Consider the following 21,724-nt stretch of genomic DNA (forward strand, 5'->3'; position numbering starts at 1 on the left):
TTGTGAACAGGCACACTCTATGAATTATATATTTCACAACAAGAACCTTTATTTTCTGGTTTTGGGGCTTTAATATTTTATTTTTCCCCTCTCAGGGGATATTGGGTGTCATTGGACAAGTGAAACTGTAGTATATTCTGCTTCCAGGACTAGAAGTGTGCAAAAATGAAACATAATAAGCGAAAACAGTGATCAGAATAAATTTGGATTTCAAAAATGTAGTTCAAGTTTTTGGAAAGTTCACTTCTTATATTTTTTAAAGTAAACTGCCCTTTCTTAGTCTTCATATGGCCAAGATGGAGACAATCTTAATTTTTCCACAATAACAGAATTACTGGAGAAGAACTACACTGATGGCTTTGAAAATTTCTAAAAGTGGCTTGAGTACAGAATAAGTTTATGTATTCCTTTCATTCTGCTGAGACAATGAAAAAGACACAGGTACTGAAACATTGTTATTTGCTTTAGGGTTGCTACAACAATTGTTTGTGTGTATTTGAAGGAGGGATGGTATATAATGAAATTATAATTGTAAGTTATTGTTATCATAAACATTAAACATGTTAACATGAAGAACATTTAGAGACCATTCCTTGTGCACTAAAAACTCCTAAGGAATTCAGTGGGAGTTCTGAGTACGTGAGAAAGTCAAGATAAGGTCCATAGTATTAAGTTTTGTAAGACATAAAAAGTATACACTGGCATATTGACATTGTAATTATTTCCTGATAAATTGCATAATAGCAGGTTGATAACCTGCTAAGAGCCATCTGTGTTATACCGCTCAAGATCTGGGGTGAAATCCTCATTCCATTTAAGATAATGGGAGATTTGCTGTTGAGTTAAATGGAGCTAAGATCTCACCCCTGATATTCAGCTTGTGCTCCCTCTGAAAATTGGATCATATATATAAGTAGCTAGAAATCTTGAGAGTCAATGTAGTTCAGACTCACCAGAGTGCTAATGTTTTTGAGATGCAGCAGTAGGAAGGTTGCTGCTTGTCTTGCACTGACCAGTTAATAGATCCACTTTGTGGATAATCACTATGATCCAGGCCATCAGAAATGTCTTTTAAAAATAATAATGGCAATAATACTTAGCTCCAGAATTGTAGTCCTTGTTCTCACTGTTTGATTTGCTTCTAACCCATGTTTTTCATTCCACTTGTGACAAAGTTAGGCAGGACTACTTTAAGAGAGTGGTAGAAGGTGTGTATTTCAGCCCTAGAATGATAAAGTCCCCTTTTCCTAAGAGCTGAAAAGAGTTTACCTCAGGTCAACTAGGGACACCTGAGTCCAGTTAAGGGCTGCCAGTGACTTTAAAACCTTCCTTGTGTGTGTGTGTGTGTGTGTGTATATACATATACACACACACACAGAGGAGGAAGGTTTTATACATATATCTGCAGCAAGGGTAGTATGGAGAAAAGGCTTCTGGGTGGAAGGCTGTGCTTCTCCCCCATAGAGGAAGCAGCCAAGCTAACTGAGTGCTTGAGGAAAGGCTGGCACCCATAAGCTAGCATAAGAAGGCAACACCCCCAGAGAGGGGGCAGGGAAAGGTATTCCCTTTTTGTATTATGAATTTGTTTCTTTTGTTTGGCTGAAGAGGGTGCTTGGGCCTATCCTGAGGCCCACCTTGTAAATACTGAAGAATAAAAAATTCTATGGAGTGGGATTGATTTACTTCAGGCACTGTCCCTGCCTCCCCCCATCACTGAGCTCAGTGAAGCAAAGGAGGTGCCTTGCCACATACTTGAAGCCTACATTTTTTTCTACAATATCTGTTTGGGTTGAAAAAGAATTGTCATTAGATATAAATAAGCAAATACAGTTTTAGATATTATTTTTCTTCTTTCATATGGTGATAGTGGAACAGTGAAAGTAGCTGCTAGAGTTGGATCTGAAGGTCTCTATCCAGCCCAGAGCACAATGCATAGCCATGTGTATGGCTGAGACACCTTCAGGAATATTTTCTTAACTGAAGTTGTATGATTCAAAAAAAGGGAAAGGGATTGGAACATTTTGGATCAAAGTAGTTTGTATCTCAGTATTCAAAAATAGTAAAGGAAGTTGGTCTTCCAGATTTAATTTCCTTTGGGAGACTGGTTGTATTGCACTGTATTATGCTTCATGTGTATTTTTTTAATAATCCAATCTGCAAAATGTCTGGGAAAGATAAAGAATCAAACAAATGTGAAGCCCTCATACACATTTTTCATTTTGCTTTAAATGTACCATGTTTGTACTATTTCAGGTGATCAACTGTGTGGGACAGGAACTATGTCTTCTTGTGCATGTGAAGAGTGCCTGACACAATGTGGGTCCTTCAGGAATACATAAAATACATATTAATATATTACCTACATCTTTAGAAGCTAGTGACAAAACTCATTACACTAGAGTTCAGTTTGCCTCAGCAGCATCACTTAAGCACATGCCCATCTCTGATTTCTTTCCCTTCTCCTTGGTCTAATAGAGCGAGAGTCTGTCTATTCTTGCTTTTTATGATCACTGGCGTGAGCATAGGAAGGCTTTTGGCTTTAAGGGGATTACTTGTGTGCTGGAACTTAGGCAAATGCTTTAGCACCTTGCTGAGTTGGGGCCTATATGAAAGTGATCATTTAAAATATGTTCATTTTGAGATTTGCTAGTAAATTTGATGTATAAATCAAAATGGTAAAAGTAAAAACTGCACATTTCTTATTGTTAATATCTTGTTTTGTTTGTTATTATTTCCCTCATTGGAAAGGTCCCTGCTTGCCAGCAGTAGTTGTTGTTTACATAGTGCAATAAGTAGGCAATGTTTGGCACTTTATAAACCCAGAGTAAACAAGGGCCAAAGTTTACAAACCCGAGTGCCAAAAGTTAGGCTCCAGAATCACTGAAAACCTGCAGTTACCATTTTCTTCAATGCGAGCTGCACTTGTGTAAGTGAGCACAGATTTATCCCTTAGGATTTAGTTTAGTTAGAATACAGAGATAACTAAGGAACTGGCTACATTGGGACATTAGTGTTTAGCCAAAAGAAGTGAATTTATAGGAAGAAAGAACCAGTCTGAAACGAGACATGAAGATGAAGGTGTGAGGATACTGCACTAAGGAGAGAGGGTTGGCAGAGAAAATGATTGCTGAAAGGTTGGTAGGAGTGGAGCTGTGTAGAGCCTTGATGGTGAGGACAAGGAGTTTGAGCCTAATATGGAAAAAGAGTCAGAGCACGAAAGTGATTCCAGGAGGAGGAAGGGTGAATGGAGAGAAAGATTAATCATAGTTCAGTAGACCCACAATATTCCATAATAATGGCTCAATACATCTTAGTAATAATACCATTGTAACTGTATTTGTATTGTGATTGTAGTGTAGTGTGTTGGAGTAGTACTGTAGAACAATGGTTAACTACTTTTTCTGGGTTTGCAACTCCCAGAATGCAAAATATATATATGACGCATCATATTCCACAAGTCTGTGGGATATAGGTCATGTGAATAAGTAATGGGAGGCTTTTGGGTGCCTGGAGTGGGACAGCTTATTCTGCTGTCAGGTGATAGTGTTGCTGAGTGGGTGGAAAAGCTGCTGGGGGTTCTTTTGGGGGGTAGATGGGCGTCTGGTAAACATGGTTTTCCTTTGTCATGAAGATGAGTGTTGTATAGCTGGGAAGGCTGAGAAGCAGTAGAGAGCTACTCCTGTAGAATTCCAGAGGATTATTTTTTCTTCTTTTAATAAGCATCTGACCTCTTAACTAGAATCCCTTGTAGCTGTTGGATATCGATTGAGATATATGCAAGTTCCAGTCTACAATATGCAGCCTTAGCAGGTATGTCAGATACCTAGTCATAAAGTCACTAGCCAATCAAATCAAAATCTTGTTTCATAATGGCCATATGTATGAGACTGTGTATAATGCATTATATATACTATAATATTATGTAGTAAAACTATCCAGTATTTATGCATTGTGTATGACACTCACACAATTGCCCCTCCCCTTACACTGCCCATATATAAAATGTACATAAATGTATAGCAATGTGATTGCAGTGTTGTGAGTTACAGGAGGGGAGCAGACCTGAGTAAGCTGGCACCTCCTCGGGGGTGCTTCCAATATCCGTGTCTTTTAAATCCCATTAAAAAAAATTAAAATATTCATTTTTAACAGTTTTTGGTAGAGTATTGATTTACTTGCTGACTCAGCAAGATTGTGTCTCAATCATCATCGTCATCTCCTTTTTCCCACATCAGGGTTGGGTAAGGCTGAGGAAATGAGCAAATTTCAGCCATTGATCTGCCATTTGAGCCTGTTGGAGGGTTGCCTAGATGGTTTTATATACTGTGTTATACCACTGTGTTATACCTCTTTGGACATCCACAGCCTCTCTTGCTGTGGACTCTTCCATAGAGAACCATTTTAGGTAGTCAATATGGGGTCATACTAGCAACATGGCCAAACTATTATAGTTGGCATCTTTTTAAAGATTGTAGTCACACATTGCACATTCAGTTTTTAGCAGGTATATCTTTCTTAGTCTGGTTAGCCTTGCCAAGCCTAGGATATGATGGAGGCACCCCACATTTCAAATGTTTGTGGCTTTTGCTTCAGATGCTAGCAAATCTGCCATGTTTTCACTGGAAATTCCAGTGGGAGTTGATGATGGCCTAAGCATTATCTCCTGCTATGTGCTTCCTATGCCTACATCAGAGAGTTCTTGAGCAAACGTATTGCCAGGGAGCAGGAAGTAGTGAAGTGGAGCAGGTCATCTTACTCATGCCTAGAGAGCCGTGGGATTTCTGTGGGATTTCTCAGTGTATGTTGTGATATATATATACTTTTTATAGTGGTATGCTCCCTTTTACCTTCTCAGAAGCATGATCCCAAAGAGGATGTTCTGGGAATTCCATGTCATTGACTCCATAGCATTTTCATAATAACTTTTCCACTGCTGCAGGTTTTCCAAAGGAGGGGATGATATAAGCTATTGTCTCATATTTGCTCCTCCCAGCCAGGTTCAGAGAATGAATAAGAATATTCCTGCAATTACTGCTTGTATCTGTTGGAGATGGCTGTGGTGCTGGGTACCAGCACTGAGAGCAGTGCTCTCTTCTGTAGTCTTTCCTGTACTCTCAGTGCAGCTTCTGATGATCCCCAGGGAGTGAAGGTGCATTGAAGGAAACAGCCTGACACAAATGCAGGGGGACGAGGAGCAGAGTGGGGACAGCAACCTGACTCTCTTTAGCTTCTAGTAACGTCTCCATATTCCCCAGTCACCCCTGTCCATTTCCAATCTCCATTTCTGAAAGGTATAAGGGATAGTCTCATGTCTCTCTCTGTGCCCTTCCCACTGTTCCAGGGCACCCTGAAGGGGAAATAAGTGACAATTTTGCTAACATTCAAAAATCATGAGTCAGGCCCCTTAAAATGATGAGATTTAATAATAAGAAAATGTGCAATTATTTTTATTTGCCATCTAATTTCTGAGCCCATAGGTATACACAGGTCAGGTTTTCAGCTTTCTTCAGGAACTCTAAGGGCTAGAGACTTAATTTTTTTTAAACATTAAAGCTGAGAATCTCCTGTAATCATTTGACTCCAGGAGCTGAGGCTTTCAGAAAAAACAACCATCACAAAACTCAAAATAAAATAGTGAGAGTTGGCAACACTGAGATAATGATAACTCCTCACTGGTAAGAAATGTTATGTATGGAGCTGCACAATACTTGGATGCTATGTTTGCAAGGCATGTGTTTGTTAAAACATTTGAGAATAATTCATCTGTACAGCAGTAGTGGGAAAAGCAAGGTAAATAATGTAGGCATATTAAGTTATGAATGGTGAAAATAGGGAAAAGGGCACCTCGAAGAATCAAACCAGACTTTCTTTTACATAGTAATTACTGGTTTGTTAACAGTTAGCCCTGTCTTTCTGATTTCACTGTCAGGATGTTCCACTGCTGTTATGTCTGCCAATAGTTGGTCACACACTAGAGGAGCGTTAACTAATCAGTGAAGTCCCCTTTATAGTAGCTGGACTTACTGTGTATGTGCTTTGCACATGATCGCAGCTGAGACTCAACCTAAGCCCCTTATGTTTAGTTCTGTTAAAATGGATGATAAAAGGTAGAACTTCATGTAACACATGAAGTAACTGCATTATGTATGCACTTCATTTTTTTCAGCTTTCTCTTTACTGTGGTACTTCTTATTTAAATTTGTTTTGAAAATTGATGAACAAATTTGTGCATGAACCTGTATAAAACAACTTTTCATTGATCTGTTTTCTTCTGCAGGAAATTGCATCAACAATTTGAAATGTATAAGGAGCAGGTGAAGAAGATGGGTGAAGAATCACAGCAGCAGCAGGAGCAGAAGAGCGATGCCCCCACCTGTGGTATCTGCCACAAAACAAAATTTGCTGATGGCTGTGGCCATAACTGTTCATATTGCCAAACTAAATTCTGTGCTCGTTGCGGAGGAAGAGTGTCTTTACGCTCAAATAAGGTATATAATTTGTTTAAAATAAGTATCACTGAATTTTCATATTGATGTTGCTTAATGTGAAGTGTGATGTGATTTGGTACAGAAGTTCTCTGAAGATTATTATTGTAATTTGTCCACAGTCAGTTACTTTAGTTATTGGAAATATATGTGCTGAAAAAATGGCTCCCTAGGACATACCTGTGCCGGTCCACAAGTTCGGTATCTGTTGTTCAGAATCACTAGTAAATGCCTTATGGTTATTGCTCAAACAATATTTCCTTCAAGGAGGAAACTGTTTTAGGGTCTATTTAGGCCATTGTCCCTTTGACAAAGAATCTTCATTAAAACTCTGGGTCCACCTGGGGACCAGTGAATATTGCTTTTAATTTAACACATACCACAGTTCTGCTGCAGGATCCGTGTATGTGGATCCTTGTGTCTGTGTGGATCCAATTACAAGATCAGTGCCTATATATGGAAGGAAAGGAATTTATTTAGTGACAATCGTGTTGGGGTATTTAGAGTTAGAGGTTAGAGCAAGAAATTGTTCCTGGCTTTGCCTGTCCCAGGCTCACTTGGACACTTAGCTTCATTTTACCTCAGTTTAGTAATTGGTCTTATAATGTTTACCTACCTCCATATTGTCATTTGAGGGGGCTAATTAAACGATGTTTGTAAACTGCTTTTTTCTTGTACAAAGCACCACAAAATGCAAAGTATGTACAGGGAAAATATATCACATTTTTTTTTGCGTTTGAGAAAGTATGTTTCATTTTTAAAAGATTATTGTGCTAAGAAATAATATTCACAGCTATCATAATGATTTGTATTATGAGAAATCAAGTGGACTACCAGGTTGAGTTAAAAAATACTTAATTAAAACCAGTACAGCAGAACTCAAGTAATTACCAAAGTATTTTAGTTTAGTAGAGAAATTAGTTTACTAAAAATTTTAAATAAAATTCCCAAAATGATGACTTGACATAAAATAGGGAATAATGGCATAACAATGTAAATCACATTCAGCATAGAAGTCTGTCTCAGATTCAGACAGATTCAGATATTCAGTAAAAGTAGCAAAGAATCCTGTGGCACCTTATAGACTAACAGACGTTTTGGAGCATGAGCTTTCGTGGGTGAATACCCACTTCGTCGGATGCAAGACGAAGTGGGTATTGACCCACGAAAAGCTCATGCTCCAAAACGTCTGTTAGTCTATAAGGTGCCACAGGATTCTTTGCTACTTTTACAGATCCAGACTAACACAGCTACCCCTCTGATACTCAGATATTCAGGGCACTGTTCTGAACTCTTTTTTTTATGTGAGTCTTTATTGGAACATGCATGATTACTTTGAGTAGAGTAATTGGCACAACATGCACATAGTATGCAGAGTAAGAGAAATTGGTATGTATTTTACAGGAAGTTGCTTTCTTTATCATAGCATTAGGCTGAAAAACAGGGACAATACGCAAAAAAAAAAAAACCCAACAAAAAAAAAACGAGGAGTCCTTTTGGCACCTTAGAGACTAATTTATTTGGGCATAAGCTTTCGTGGGCTAGAACCCATTTAATCAAATATATGAAGTAAAAAATACAGAAGCAGGTATAAATACATAAGGTTTAATATGTATGTCAGTAATGCAAGTTATAAATCAGAGTACACAGAAATCTTCTGCTCAGTGATGGCTAAACGTAGCTGACGGTGTATACATCTCTCAGGCTATGTTGAACATAATGAAAGTTAGTTAAAATATATTTTTAAAGTTTTTGTAGAGCCTTTTATCCTGAAGGATCTGACATACAATTATTACTTTTGATAACTAAATAAGGTTACAACAATATTTTTAGTATAGGAAATACCATCAAATACTGTGATAATTTTATCTAGTTATCGAAAGCAAAATTAGATAGTCTTTATTGCTGTACACTCAAACGTCATGAGAAGACACCTTTGTGTTGGGAAGGTGTCACCAATTGGCACCCAGAAAAAACGCTCCTAAATGTGGGGGTGCTATGTGCACATTTTGTCAATTACTCTGTTGAAAGAAATCAATTTTACTGGCAGAAAGTGAAATTGACAAGAGCCTGCCAGGCAGTTGGGAAAGTCAAAATTGTATAGAAGAACTGAAATTTCCCCACTGAAAATTTCAGTTGTACAAAAAAGGGAGTTTTTAATCAGAAAAAAATTCCGATTAAAATTTTTTGATCAACTCTAATGGTTGACTCTTTTTTTACCTGTATCCTCAAAGTCCATCAGATTGATCATTTAAGATAGAAGAGGGAAGCTGTACTTACAACCATGGAGTAGATGACAAATGACTGGAACACAGCCATGTGATAATTCATTCAAAGACTGGGTTGTTTTTATTTCCTGTGTCTAAAATAAGATCATTGATGGACCTGTTTGATCTCTTTCCATAATTCCAAATTCATCCGGGTTTATGCCAGCTTTTGCTGCTATACACATCAGCGCAGGTCATGTAGAGGCAGCAAACATTGGAAAAGGAAGTTGCTGAAGTGCAAAGCAGCCACAATTGCCCTTCTCTTAGGCTATGTTTACACTACAGCCTATTTTTGGTATAACTTATGTCACTGGGGTGTGAAAAAACAACCCCCATGAGCAACATAAATTACACCGACATAAGCACTCACATGCACACCGCTATGTTGGCAGGAAAGCTTCTCCCGCCGCCATACCTACCACATATCTCAGAAGTGGTTTTATTATGCTGATGAGAGAGCTCTCTCCCTACGACATAGAGTATCTTCACCAGACATGCTGCAGTGGCACAGCTGTATCCTCAGGCCTGGGAAAGGTACTCAGAGTGTCACAGCTAAATACAAGATCAAACATATAGTTCAGCATAATAGTTAACACACATTCTAAGGGACCATTAAGGGTGATGTGGCGCTTTAATACCATGGTAGTCAGAGGACAAAAAAGGGGGTAAGTGGGTTACAAATTGTTTTAATAAGCCGTAAATCCAGTGTCTTTATTAAGACCATGATTTTTAGTGTCTAGCAAAGTTATGAATTTAATCTCCCAGGCTCTTCTTTTGAAGGTGTTGGGCAGATTTCCTTTGAAGATGAGGACTGAGAGGTCAGATACAGTGGGGTTGTTATGTGAAAAGTGTTCACCCACAGATATTGGGTGATATGGTGTTTTTGTCTTTAATCATTTTCCTGTGTACATTCATTCGAGAACATAGTGATTGTCTGGTTTCACCCACATAGTTGCTATGGGACATTTAGTGTACTGGATGAGGTACAACACATGTGATATCAATGGGTCCTATACATGCCTCTTGAAAGATGTGTTGTGGGGGTTATTGATCACTGAAGCAGTGGAGATATGTCATCAGGTTTTGCATTTGTTGTTCTGGCAGGGTCAGGTGCTGCTCTGAGTTGGTGTGTCTTGGGTCTGTGGGCAGCTTGCTTCTGATGATGAGCTTGGAGAGGTTGCGGGGTTGTTTGAAGACCAGAAGAGGGGGATCAGGAAAGATTTCTTTCAAGGTGGGGTCCCCCTCGAGTACAGGTTATAGTTGTTGATGATACCCCTTAAGGGTTCCAGAGAGGGTGGTAGGTGACAACTAAAGGCATGCCGTTGGAGAGGGGTTTATTTTTATATTGAAGGAAAACCCGCTCTGACCACACACCCCTAGTTGTCACAGGAAAATGATATAAGACAAAAGTACCATATCACTAGTGGATGAACACTTTTCACAAAACCAACCCTCTATATCTGACCTCTCAGTCCTCATCCTCAAAGGAAACCTTCACAACACCTTCAAAAGAGGAGCCTAGGAGCTTAAATTCATAACTTTGCTAGACACTAAAAATCATGGTCTTAATAAAGAAACTGGATTTATGGCTTATTACAATAATTGATAAACCACTACCCCCGTCCTCCACCTTTTTGTCCTGTGACTACAGGGGTGTTAAAGGGCCACGTCACCTCAACTGGTCCCTTAGAATATGTGCTAACTACTTATGCTAAATTATATGTTTGATCTTGTATTTAGCTGAGACACTCTGAGTACATAATAACATGACTTAAAATCATTAAGTTATGCATATTGTTAGTCTTTGTAACTGTAATTGTATTACTGTTGCCTTCATTCTTCTAGTCATTGTCATGCTCCCTCGTCTTAATATAGATTGTAAGCTCTTCAGGGAGGGGATTGTCTTCCTATGTGTGCATACAACACCATGTACAAAGAGACTCCTATTCTAATTGTGGCCTCTTGGGCATGACCACAATACAAATACTTTTAAAAAATATTTTTATTGTTACTGGCAGATTCACAGATTCCAAGGCCAGAAGGGACTACTGTGATTATCTAGTCGGCCCTCCTGTATAACACAGGCCATATAACTTCCTCACAATGATTTTTAGAGCATAACAGGGCCAGAGCAAAGTTTTAATTTTCAGAGAAATTTGGGAAAATGAAAGAAGCAACAATTTTTAGGTAACTTCCTGTTTTAAGAGACGTCTCAAAGCATCCACAGTCATAGTGAGTTAAATTCTTTGTACTGACTGGGTGAGCCAAAGTGTGCTGAGGCTGGCCACATCCTCCTGATTGGGGATTTCATTGTGGGAGTCTCCACTAGATATAGAGATGGCTCTTATACCATCCTTCTCACAGGCTTCAGTATTAGGTCTTAGTTGGGGGTGGGGAAGAGGAGTGGCTGAAGTGTGTTATATTCTGACTGCCCTCAGGTGGTGGAAAGTCCTTTGAGGACAATTGCCTGCTGCCTCAGGTTAGAGCAGTTCCAGGTCTGCTGTAATCTGTGCTTTAGCCAAATACCCTCTAAAAATCAGAATGCTGTAAGTGGTTCCCTGACAGCCTCCCCCTCTGCTTTGCCAAGTGCAAACTTTGTGAAAAAGAGAAGCTGTCCAACTGAGTATAAATTTTCTGCATCTTATTATGAGACTACCTCTGTTAAACAATCAATTTTTCTGGGCCTCTCGCATGATTGCTTGAGATATTTTACAGTCTATGGTATTGGCAATGATCAGGTGACTTGGATTTATTGGACATAATTTTGATATCACTTACACTCTCATAAACTTCATTCATTTAAATAGAGTTACTCCTGACTAACATTGGTGTGAGAGGAAAACCAGGCCATGCAATTTTTATTTAATTTAATTTAATTTTTTTTTTTTACTATTGATGGGATAAAATGATTGGGATAAAACATCCCGTCCCCAACAGTGCTGTGTTAAGTTTCTAAAATTTGTATTTAAACCCTTTCGCAGCCTGAATGGCGGAGGGTAATTTGACAGAGAGCACTCACTCACCTAGAAATGCCTTTGAGTGTTCTGATGTCAATGGATTTGATTTGTTAAAGTTATGAAGCTTTGTAAATTACACTTTGCAAATATGCAGAGCATTTTTAACAACGATCTGCTAACATGAGGCTCCACTCTTCATGTATGTTCAATAACTGAGTAGTGACTGTAAATGTGTAAATTGCACATTGAATGAGGTCGGGCTACACAGTAAAATGTATATTGACTGGTACTCTGCACAGTGAAAGAGGCAGTGTCAACAGGTGCATAGCCATGTGCAGCTGAAAAATTAATTGCTGACACACAGCTTTCATGCACTGATAAGTTGTTGCCCAATTGATATAATTTTCAATAGCACAAAGTGCCAACTCAGTGAGGCAGGACCTTTAGGGTCAGTGTTTTGTTTTTCTACCTCTCTTTTCAAGAGAGGAAAAATATATTTGTATTACATATATAAAATACATATTTAACTTGTATATAGATACAATTGTGTGTGTGTGTGTGTGTGTACTGTTATATGTGTAATACAAAAATGTTTTAATTTTTGTACAGTGTCCATTGCAGTGTTTGTTGTTACTTTGGGACATTATTCAAGCTGTTTACTATGAAAGAATAGGACTCCTGCAGAGATGGTGTACTTCAAAGTTTCAGTAAAATACCTGTAGGAGTCAGGAAGGGATGTTTTCTCCCAAATGTATTCTGTTTTTTATTTTTATTTAATCTCCTTCCTCTGAATCCTATCTTCACACAGGATTCTCACTAACCCACCACATTCTGAGTTTGGAGGGATGTTTGTGAGATGGTCGGGGGTGGAGGGAGTTGGATTCTATTTGCTTACATCCCTTGCTATTTTGCTATGCATTATGTCCAGCTTCCTTTATTTAAAATAAGAACTGGTGATTGTTGTGACCTCTTGATTCTAACACGGTTCAGGATCTGGTGGAATGATCTGGTCACCCAAATACATGCAGTTGTTGGTGTGCACCTTTTGTAGACTTACCACTGTCATTAAGAGGGTCAACATTTTTGAGCTGGGGAAGTTTCATTCTGGAAGCTACAAAAACAAAATGAGACTGCCTGGCAGGTCACTTCTACCACTAACTTGAATTTCAAGAATGATCATCTTTAAACAAATATTACACTATTTAATATGCTATCTTTCTGTGTCAGTCAGATTAATCATGAACAGTAGAGTGTGCATTTTCTAAAGAATTAAACAGAAGGGTGTGCTGTCTGCTGGGTGCTAAGATACGGGATGTGGACCTAAGGCTAAAGAGGATCCTAACAGGAGCAGGAAAGAATCCACTGATTGTCCTTCATGTGGGAACAAATGATACGGCTAGATTCTCACTGGAATAATCTCAGGGGAGATTATGCCAGGCTGGGGAAGATGCATAAAGAAGTTGAAGCTCCAGGGATCTTCAGTGGGATTCTCCCTGTTCCTAGAGAAGGGCAACAAAGGTGTGACAAGATTATGATGATCAACAGATGGCTCAGGCAGTGGTGCTATAAGGAGGGCTTTGGGATGTATGGCCACTGGGAAGCATTCATGGACAGAGGACTGTTCTCTCGGGATGGACTTCACCTGAGTAGGGAGGGAAATAGATTTCTAGGATGGAGGCTGGCACAACTGATTAAGAGATCTTTAAACTAGGAATTGGGGGGAGATGGTTGGGAGCTGTCCAGATAATCTCCATGCCGGATTTTAACATTGAGAGGGAAGAAAATGAAGTAAGAAAGGATACAGCCGTGGGTAGGAGAATGGACATAAGGAGGAAGGGTAGTGTAGATACCGGTCTAATAGGTGATATTGGTGGTAGAATGTATGTGCCTAATTAGGTAAAGAATGTGAGAAAAGCCAAACAGCGAAAATTAAGATTTGTACATTAAGATGTTTGTACATTAATTAAGATGTGAGGAGCCTAAGTAACAAAATGGAGGAACTAGAGCTATTGGTGCAGGAAGTGAAACCAGATATTATAGGGATAACAGAAACATGATGGAATAGTAGTCATGACTGGAGTACAGGTATTGAAGGGTATGTGCTGTTTAGGAAAGATAGAAATAAAGGCAAAGCTGGTGGAGTAGCACTGTATATCAATGATAAGGTAGACTGTAAAGAAATAAGAAGGGATGGAATCGATAAGACAGAGTCTATCTGGGCAAAAATCACATTGGGGAAGAAAGCTACTAGAGCCTCCCCTGGGATAGTGCTTGGGGTGTGCTATAGACTGCTGAGATCCGATCTGGATATGGGTAGAGACCTCTTTAATGTTTTTAATGAAGTAAATACTAATGGGAATTGTGTGATCATGGGAGACTTTAACTTCCCAGATATAGACTGGAGGACAAATGCTAGTAGTAATAATAGGGCTCAGATTTTCCTAGATGTGATAGCTGATGGATTCCTTCACCGAGTAGGTGCTGAATCAACAAGAGGAGATGCCATTTTAGATTTGGTTTTGGTGAGTAGAGAGGACCTCATAGAAGAAATGGTTGTAGGGGACAACCTTGGTTCGAGTGATCATGAGTTAATTCAGTTCAAACTAAATGAAAGGATAAACAAAAATAGATCTGTAAGTAGGGTTTTTTTTTACTTCAAAAGGGCTTAAAAAAATTAAGGAAATTAGTTAGGTAAGTGGATTGGACTGAAGAACTTGTGGATCTAAAGGTGGAGGAGGCCTGCATTTTTTTCAAGTCAAGGTTGCAGAAACTATCAGAAGTCTGCATCCCAAGAAAGGAGAAAAAACTCATAAACAGGAGTTGTAGACCAAGCTGGATGAGCAAGCATCTCAGAGAGGTGATTAAGAAAAAGCAGAGCCTACAAGGAGTGGAAGATGGGAGGGATCAGCAAGGAAAGCTACCTTATCGAGGTCAGAACATGTAGGGATAAAGTGAGAAAGGCCAAAAGCCATGTAGAGTTGGACCTTGCAAAGGGAATTAAGACCAATAGTAAAAGGTTCTATAGCCATATAAATAAGAAGAAAACAAAGAAAGAGGTGGGACCGCTAAACACTGAGGGTGGAGTGGAGGTTAAGGATAATTTAGGCATGGCCCAATATCTATACAAATACTTTGCCTCAGTCTTTAATGAGGCTAATGAGGAGCTTAGGGATAATGGTAGGATGAGAAATGGGAACGAGGATATGGAGGTAAATATTACCACATCTGAGGTGGAAGCCAAACTCGAACAACTTAATGGGACTAAATTGGGGGGCCCAGATAATCTTCATCCAAGAATATTAAAGGAACTGGCACATAAAATTGCAAGCCCATTAGCAAGACTTTTTAATGAATCTGTAAACTCAGGGGTTGCACTGTATGACTGGAGAATTCCTAACATAGTTCCTACTTTTAAGTAAGGAAAAAAAAAGTGATCTGGGTAACTACAGGCCTGTTAGTTTGACATCTGTAGTATGCAAGGTCTTGGAAAAAATGTTGAAGGAGAAAGTAGTTAAGGACATTGAGGTGTTGAGAAAGTGGATAAGGAAAAGTTATTTACTTATTCCCATAATACAAGAACTAGGGGTCACCAAATGAAATTAATAGGCAGCAGGTTTAAAACAAATAAAAGGAAGTTCTTCTTCACGCAGCGCACAGTCAACTTGTGGAATTCCTTACCTGAGGAGGTTGTGAAGGCTAGGACTATAACAATGTTTAAAAGGGGACTGGATAAATTCATGGTGGCTAAGTCCATAAATGGCTATTAGCCAGGATGGGTAAGAATGGTGTCCCTAGCCTCTGTTCGTCAGAGGATGGAGATGGATGGCAGGAGAGAGATCACTTGATCATTGCCTGTTAGGTTCACTCCCTCAGGGGCACCTGGCATTGTCCACTGTCGGTAGACAGATACTGGGCTAGATGGACCTTTGGTCTGACCCGGTACGGCCTTTCTTATGTTCTTATGTTCTAATGGTAATTGGGACAAAATACAACATGTTTTTTGTGGAGATTAATGGAAGGCGAAGGCACGCATTAGGGCCCCAAAGGTGCCCTGGGTAATCGCTACTTCCCACCACCCAACACAGATGTAATGAGGTTAAGGGGTGTCCGCATAAAGAAATTAAAACTACTGATTATTCCTTAAGAAAGCGTTTTAATGACTTACGGCTACAAATGCAATACAGACAGAATAGGAAAAGAAAATTTAAAGACCAGCATTGAATAAGGAAGACAACCACAAGTACAAGTAATATTATACATCAGGTACTTTTACTATTTTTAATACTGCAGCATTGATATAACCTGAGATCAAATTATTCCGACACCACCATTTTTAATACTGTAGTGTCAGTACAACTTGAGATCTAATTAGCTCGAGCAACCCAGACTTCTTTACTCCATAAACTTATACTGCATTCAACCAGACTATTTTACTTTAAAACCTTACCCTACCAAGAATATGTTACCTTTTAGTCGACCGCTTTTTGCACTGGCCAGATACAGATAGTCCACGTGATTCAGGTTTCCTCAGTTTAGGGGGTGTGGGTCAGACGGTCAAGGAGAACCACATCCTTGACCAAGACACACACATACACCCACCTGAGGCTCTACACATTTATCTGCCCGCCGTGTTTTGAAGCAGGTCAACCAATCAGGTTAGGCCAAATCTTTAATGTGATTAGAGTTGTATAATTCACGCTTACTTATTTTCTTGTGGCCAATTGTTCTTTTAGTTTTATAAGTTATGCACAAGGAGATAACTTATGTCCATATAGCCCATTGTCTCGACTGTGGTTGGTCTAATAGCCAGATGTTCTAAATATGATCAATGTGGGCTAGATAAGCTGTGCCTGGGACTTATCATTTGCAGGATTAGGACCTATCAAAGTTGGGCCAAATCCTGCATTCTTTAGTCACATGCGCTCCACTATTTGTTTTAATAAGGCAGGTGGGATTTGACTGTTAAATTGTTTTTATTAAAATAATTTTCTTTGTGCATGTATTTGTACTTTGACTTTCTTTGAAAATTTAATCCATAAACAACTTGAAGAAAACCAGTAAAATAACATCCCTTTCACCATATACTTTTCATAATTAGAAGAAACAAAAAGCAGTATGTGAATCAATTTCCTTGAAATTTGTTTATTTTTACTAACAAATACTAGTGCTTGGTTTTGGTATGGAAATAACTATCTTTCCTTCTTTGTCTTTTTCTGTCCTTTCTTGCTTTCGTGGATATGAACTCCAGGAGGACAAAGTGGTTAGAGCCTTTTTCTGTCTAACATTATTTATTTTTATGAGTAGTCTTAATACTAAAGGCTAGATTTTGCCCTCACTTATACAGATACAATTCCCACTGAAAGAAAAAGGAGTTGCTCTTGTTTAAGTGAGAGCAGGAATGGGCCTTATGTGTTTAATAATTATTCATCTTAAAAACCATAAAATTTAAAGTATTGTAGATATTATGCATGAAAATTCTTTTGTTAAGAAACTTGTGAGCATGCACTTGTTTTTCCTTCTTTAATTTTGCAATATTCTATATGTGCAGTTTAAAAAAGAAAAGAAACTGGATAATTGATGCAATACAGTAACTATTGATTTTTTTTCTTCCAAAAGAATTTGACAACAATTTTACAACTTAAGTGGCACAAATTTAGTAATATCAGCTTTGTTCAAAGTGATAGCTCTGATTGTATTATGAACACCCACATGGTTAAAATTGGTTAGTTTTTTTAATTACATTTTATCCTTATGATTTTGATGGAATGACAGCTCAGTAGTTTGAGGTTTTTTTCACAGTAATTCAAAACATTAATCATCAAAAATCATCAAGAAAACATGTCTATCCTAAACTTTTAATTTACCAGATACTATTTAATCCCTATAATATTGTGAAGTTAAGAAATAGTGTTTAACTTCTTTTTGTTCTTTAAACTAAATTATAAGCATAGGTTTGTCATTCCACAAGTCCTACTGCACATATTATATTGAGCATAATGTTGAAAGAATGTTAAAAGTTATGCATGCCACTAATATTTTGCTAGTTTGTTTTGTGAATACTAAACCTAAAGTATTCTCTTAAAATACTGTTTTTATTCTAGCTATGTTTAGGAGAGGATGTGTAAGAGAATATGAATATGCCTGGACAGCTTTAAACATTTATTGAAAGAAATTAAATTTCATTTAAAAAAAAATACAAACAACAAAATATCCTGGTTAAACTAAATCTACTTTTCCATGAAAGTGACTATAAACATTCTAAAATCAACTGCAAATATAAAAGCTCTTGTCCTCTAGTGCTTAGCAATTAAATCTCTGTCACTTGCAGACTAAAAAGTTTTTTACAATTTACATATGTCCAAATACGTACACACAGAACAAACTCTCCCATTTAAATAAATGGGAGCTTGTTACCATTTTTCATTGGGAGCTGTTTCAGGCCTCACAGGTTATGTCTACACTGCAGTGAAAAATCCCTCACTGTCCAATGTCACCTCACTCAGGATGATGAGGCTTGGGCTACAGGGAAGTTTAATTGCGGTGTAGATGTTTGGGCCCAGGCTGGAGCCCAGGCTCTGGGAACTTCTCCCCTCACAGATTTTTGGGCTCCAGCCTGGACCCAAACATCTACACAGCAATTTTACAGCCAGTCACCATGCCTCTGTCTGTGGGTCACAGCTGAGAATACCAGATTTAGGACAAACTGCTAATAAGTGAGGCAGATCCACCCCAAACAGGTGGTTATTCTTTCATAAGATATACCAAGCCAGTAACAAAATTAAGCTTCTGTCTCACCACACTGGTTAACAAGAAGTCCAAACTGTAGTCTCCTTTGGCATCCCAGACCTCGTTTCACCACTCAGACACTAGACTTGATGACTGGTTATTTAATACCAATTTAATCAAACAAAAGTTATTCTAATCCCAAGAGATCAGCCACACAGGCAAGCCAATATATAACTCAGATCTTACCTAATAATCACACTGTTGCTAATCCTTTAGTTTCTAATATCTAAAGGTTTATTTATATGTAACCCTTCTGACAGGTGAAGCCGGCAGCAGCCAGGGTCAGGTTCAATATCTAGTGATTCCTTTTCAACAATACAACACAAAACTGGTGCAAGTCCCCACCCAGTAACCTGGGAAAATTACACACTACCCCTGGGTGCCTCTGAGAGCCAATTCTTCCCTACTTGCAAGCACAGAGTCTGAATGTAGAAAAGAAACTTTTAATTAAAGGAGAAAAGTCACCTGACATTAATTAGGGAAAATGCCACAAGCAGGATTCATAAACGTAAAACTGTGAGGAGAATGCGTGGAGCACAGTCTTCTGCCTCATGTTCTTGAATTCTACAACCAAAACTTTATTTTCTGTGCCCCCCTCTGCTCCCTCACCATACCCCACTCACAGTGGTTGTCTTTGGTCAGTGAGGACCCAGGGTTCAGAAGTGTATCTGCATGAGTTCACCTCCCACTCAGGGAAGAAGGCTCCTGGCTTGCTCTGTCTCTGAGCAGTTTTTCTGGCTGGCCACCCTGCCAGCCCTGTTCCTTGCTACCTGACTGCCCTACCAGCCACTGTTCCTCACCGCCTCCCACTGGCTGTTCCCGCCAGACTACTGCTTGCAACTTTTGACAGCCGCTCCTGCCAGTCACCTTCTGCTGCCACCTGCCTCTCTGTTGTGACCTCTGTAGGTCAGTCCTTTAGTGATTGTCAGCTCTTAGTGATTTTTAGCTCTCATCAGGCTGGGCAGAAACACTGTCCCACCACAAGTGATTTCTGCACTTAAAATAACAAAAGACTCCTAATGAAATCTATTTAGCTCTATGTTTGAACAGTGGAGAGGAATAGGTTAAACCAGACTGGGGACCCTTAGAGAGAGTCCACCTGGCTGGGACACGTGTCCCCACCACTCTCTGCTTTCACTGGCATCTGGCATTCAAGTCCTTGGCTTAACTAGGTCCTTTCAGCTGAGGGGGGCCTCCTCATTTGGGGCAGGTTAAGCACAGTTTTGCCCCCCTTTACTCAGACAATAAAGACAACATTGAAAACATTTCACTACCCGAACATTCAGTACTAAAGTGATTTGTAACCCAACACCAGCCAAAGCTGATCACTTGGGGCTACACAGCTCCTGTCTGCTAGATACCTATGCAGAGTAGGTGTGTCCATGTGAATACAGTTTGCTCCTAAAGTCTCTCCTTGTCCCCAACTAGCTGTCAGGGGAGAGTTTGTTCAGACCCTGCTTACATCTAAGAGAAAAGAAAGAGGAGAGTGTTATGATGGTCAAGGAAAACAAATACATACACTCATTGCAAAGTTCTTGGATCAGACTTGTAGTCATGATGTAATAAACTGCTGGCTTGTAAAGTCTCTCTTAACTTCCAAAAGATTGGAAGATCCTCAGTCCATTGGTTGTAATGCTCCTTTTAGTGTAAGTCCAGAGATCAGATCAGGAAAGAGGCAAAATAGAGATGCTTCCAGGGCTTTTTATACTTTCTCCTATGTGTAGGGAATTCTCTCAGTCTTAGTTTGTGGAAAATTACAGGCACAAGGTGGAGTCCAGGCTCACATGAGCAAGTCACATGCCCTTGCATGCTTTGATGAATCATAGGAGCTGATTATTTTGGCTAAAATGTCCATCCGGCAGGGACAGGTTCTTCTATGGTCTATTGTGTGAGCTAAGTGTCTTTTAATGGGCCATCGACTTGAATAGTCCATTCACAATGTGCTGGCCAGACTGGATGTAAATTACCTTGTGGGCGTTACCCCAGAAGCAAACACATTTGAATTATTGGAACATAGTCAATATTCATAACTTTAGATACAAAGATGATACATGCATACAAACAGGATAATCATATTTGATAGATTGTAGCTTTTCCATTGACACCTTACATGATATACTTTATACAAGATTTGTTCCAATTTACTAACAGTGGCAATATTCATGATATAATGGCTCATGTTTCAATCATACAGCATCACACAGCCCAAGCCCTGTGAGCCCGTCAGCTGATTCAGGCCAGCCACAGGTTTTTAATTGCTGTGACAGACTGTATTTTAGTGTGGTTTAGAAATACATTTCTTCAAACATAGTCCATGTGGCACATGATCACTTATTATTATTTATGTAGCACCCAAGGTGTGCTAGGTATGTAACAGTTCAATAAAAGAAACTCTCCTCCACCCCAAAGAGCTTAGAATCTAAGAGTGGTCTTGAAAGTACTTACACACAAGTAGTATCATTGTGGTCAACACAACCACTCGTATCTATAAAGGTATTTTTGTCTATATGTTTAGAGTATCAAGCTCTAAATTTAGTAAGATAGTAAGCCCTCAGTTAAACAATGCAGTGAAGAGGATACACAAATACCTGGATTTATGATGTATGTATCATGATGGTTACATTTTGGGGGTGGGGGGAGGAGGGGTGTGTGAATCTTGAGAGTGGGTAGTATTTAGATTACCTTTTAATGGTTAATGATTGCATCTCAGATTGCTTTAGGTCAGGGGTTGGCAAACTACAGCACGCGTGCCAAAGGTGGCACGCGAGCTGATTTTTGATGGCATGCGGGGTGGGCAGAGCGGCTCAGCCTGCCGCCGCTCTGGGGTTCCCACTGCTGGCCCCTTGCCAGCCAGGGTCCCACTCAGCACCCGCTGCTGGCCTGGGGGAAGGAACCGCTGAAAGCCGCCTGCCTGCTGGGCTTGGGGCGGCAAAAAACATAGAGCTGCCCCTGAGTGTGAGTGTAAGAGAAGAATAAAAGAAGCTCTCCTATGTGCATCTGTGAAAGGAACAGCAGAAATCCAGATTTTGCACCCTATAGTGTCAAGAGAGCTTTTATATTCCTCAGCACCTTGCACTCAGACATTCACAGAATGGATATCCTGTACAATGTTTGGCTTTTATGTGATATAAAATATGGATTATGCTAGTGTTTTACCAACACAGAAAAGTCATAATTGTTTGTTGTCCCTCATTTTCCAGTACAAACACAAATGTGGCATAACAATTTT

General features: G+C 39.3%; 1 protein-coding gene across 6 annotated transcripts in view; it reads left to right on the forward strand.

Annotated features, from left to right (window-relative positions):
* Nucleotides 1-21,724, forward strand: part of RIMS2 (regulating synaptic membrane exocytosis 2) — a 787,778-nt gene that overhangs the window by 166,452 nt on the left and 599,602 nt on the right. For 4 of the 6 annotated variants that reach the window (XM_039525808.1, XM_039525806.1, XM_039525807.1 and 1 more), the window contains exon 2: nt 6,278-6,488. In XM_039525808.1, the coding sequence (XP_039381742.1) occupies nt 6,278-6,488 (211 nt within the window). Of the gene's footprint in view, nt 1-6,277; nt 6,489-16,957; nt 16,970-21,724 lie in introns of all 6 variants that reach the window. The other 2 variants (XM_039525805.1, XM_039525817.1) reach the window with 1 other exon arrangement.

The sequence above is a fragment of the Mauremys reevesii genome, linkage group 2 (genome assembly GCF_016161935.1).
Source record: "Mauremys reevesii isolate NIE-2019 linkage group 2, ASM1616193v1, whole genome shotgun sequence".
Taxonomy (NCBI): Eukaryota; Metazoa; Chordata; order Testudines; family Geoemydidae; genus Mauremys; species Mauremys reevesii.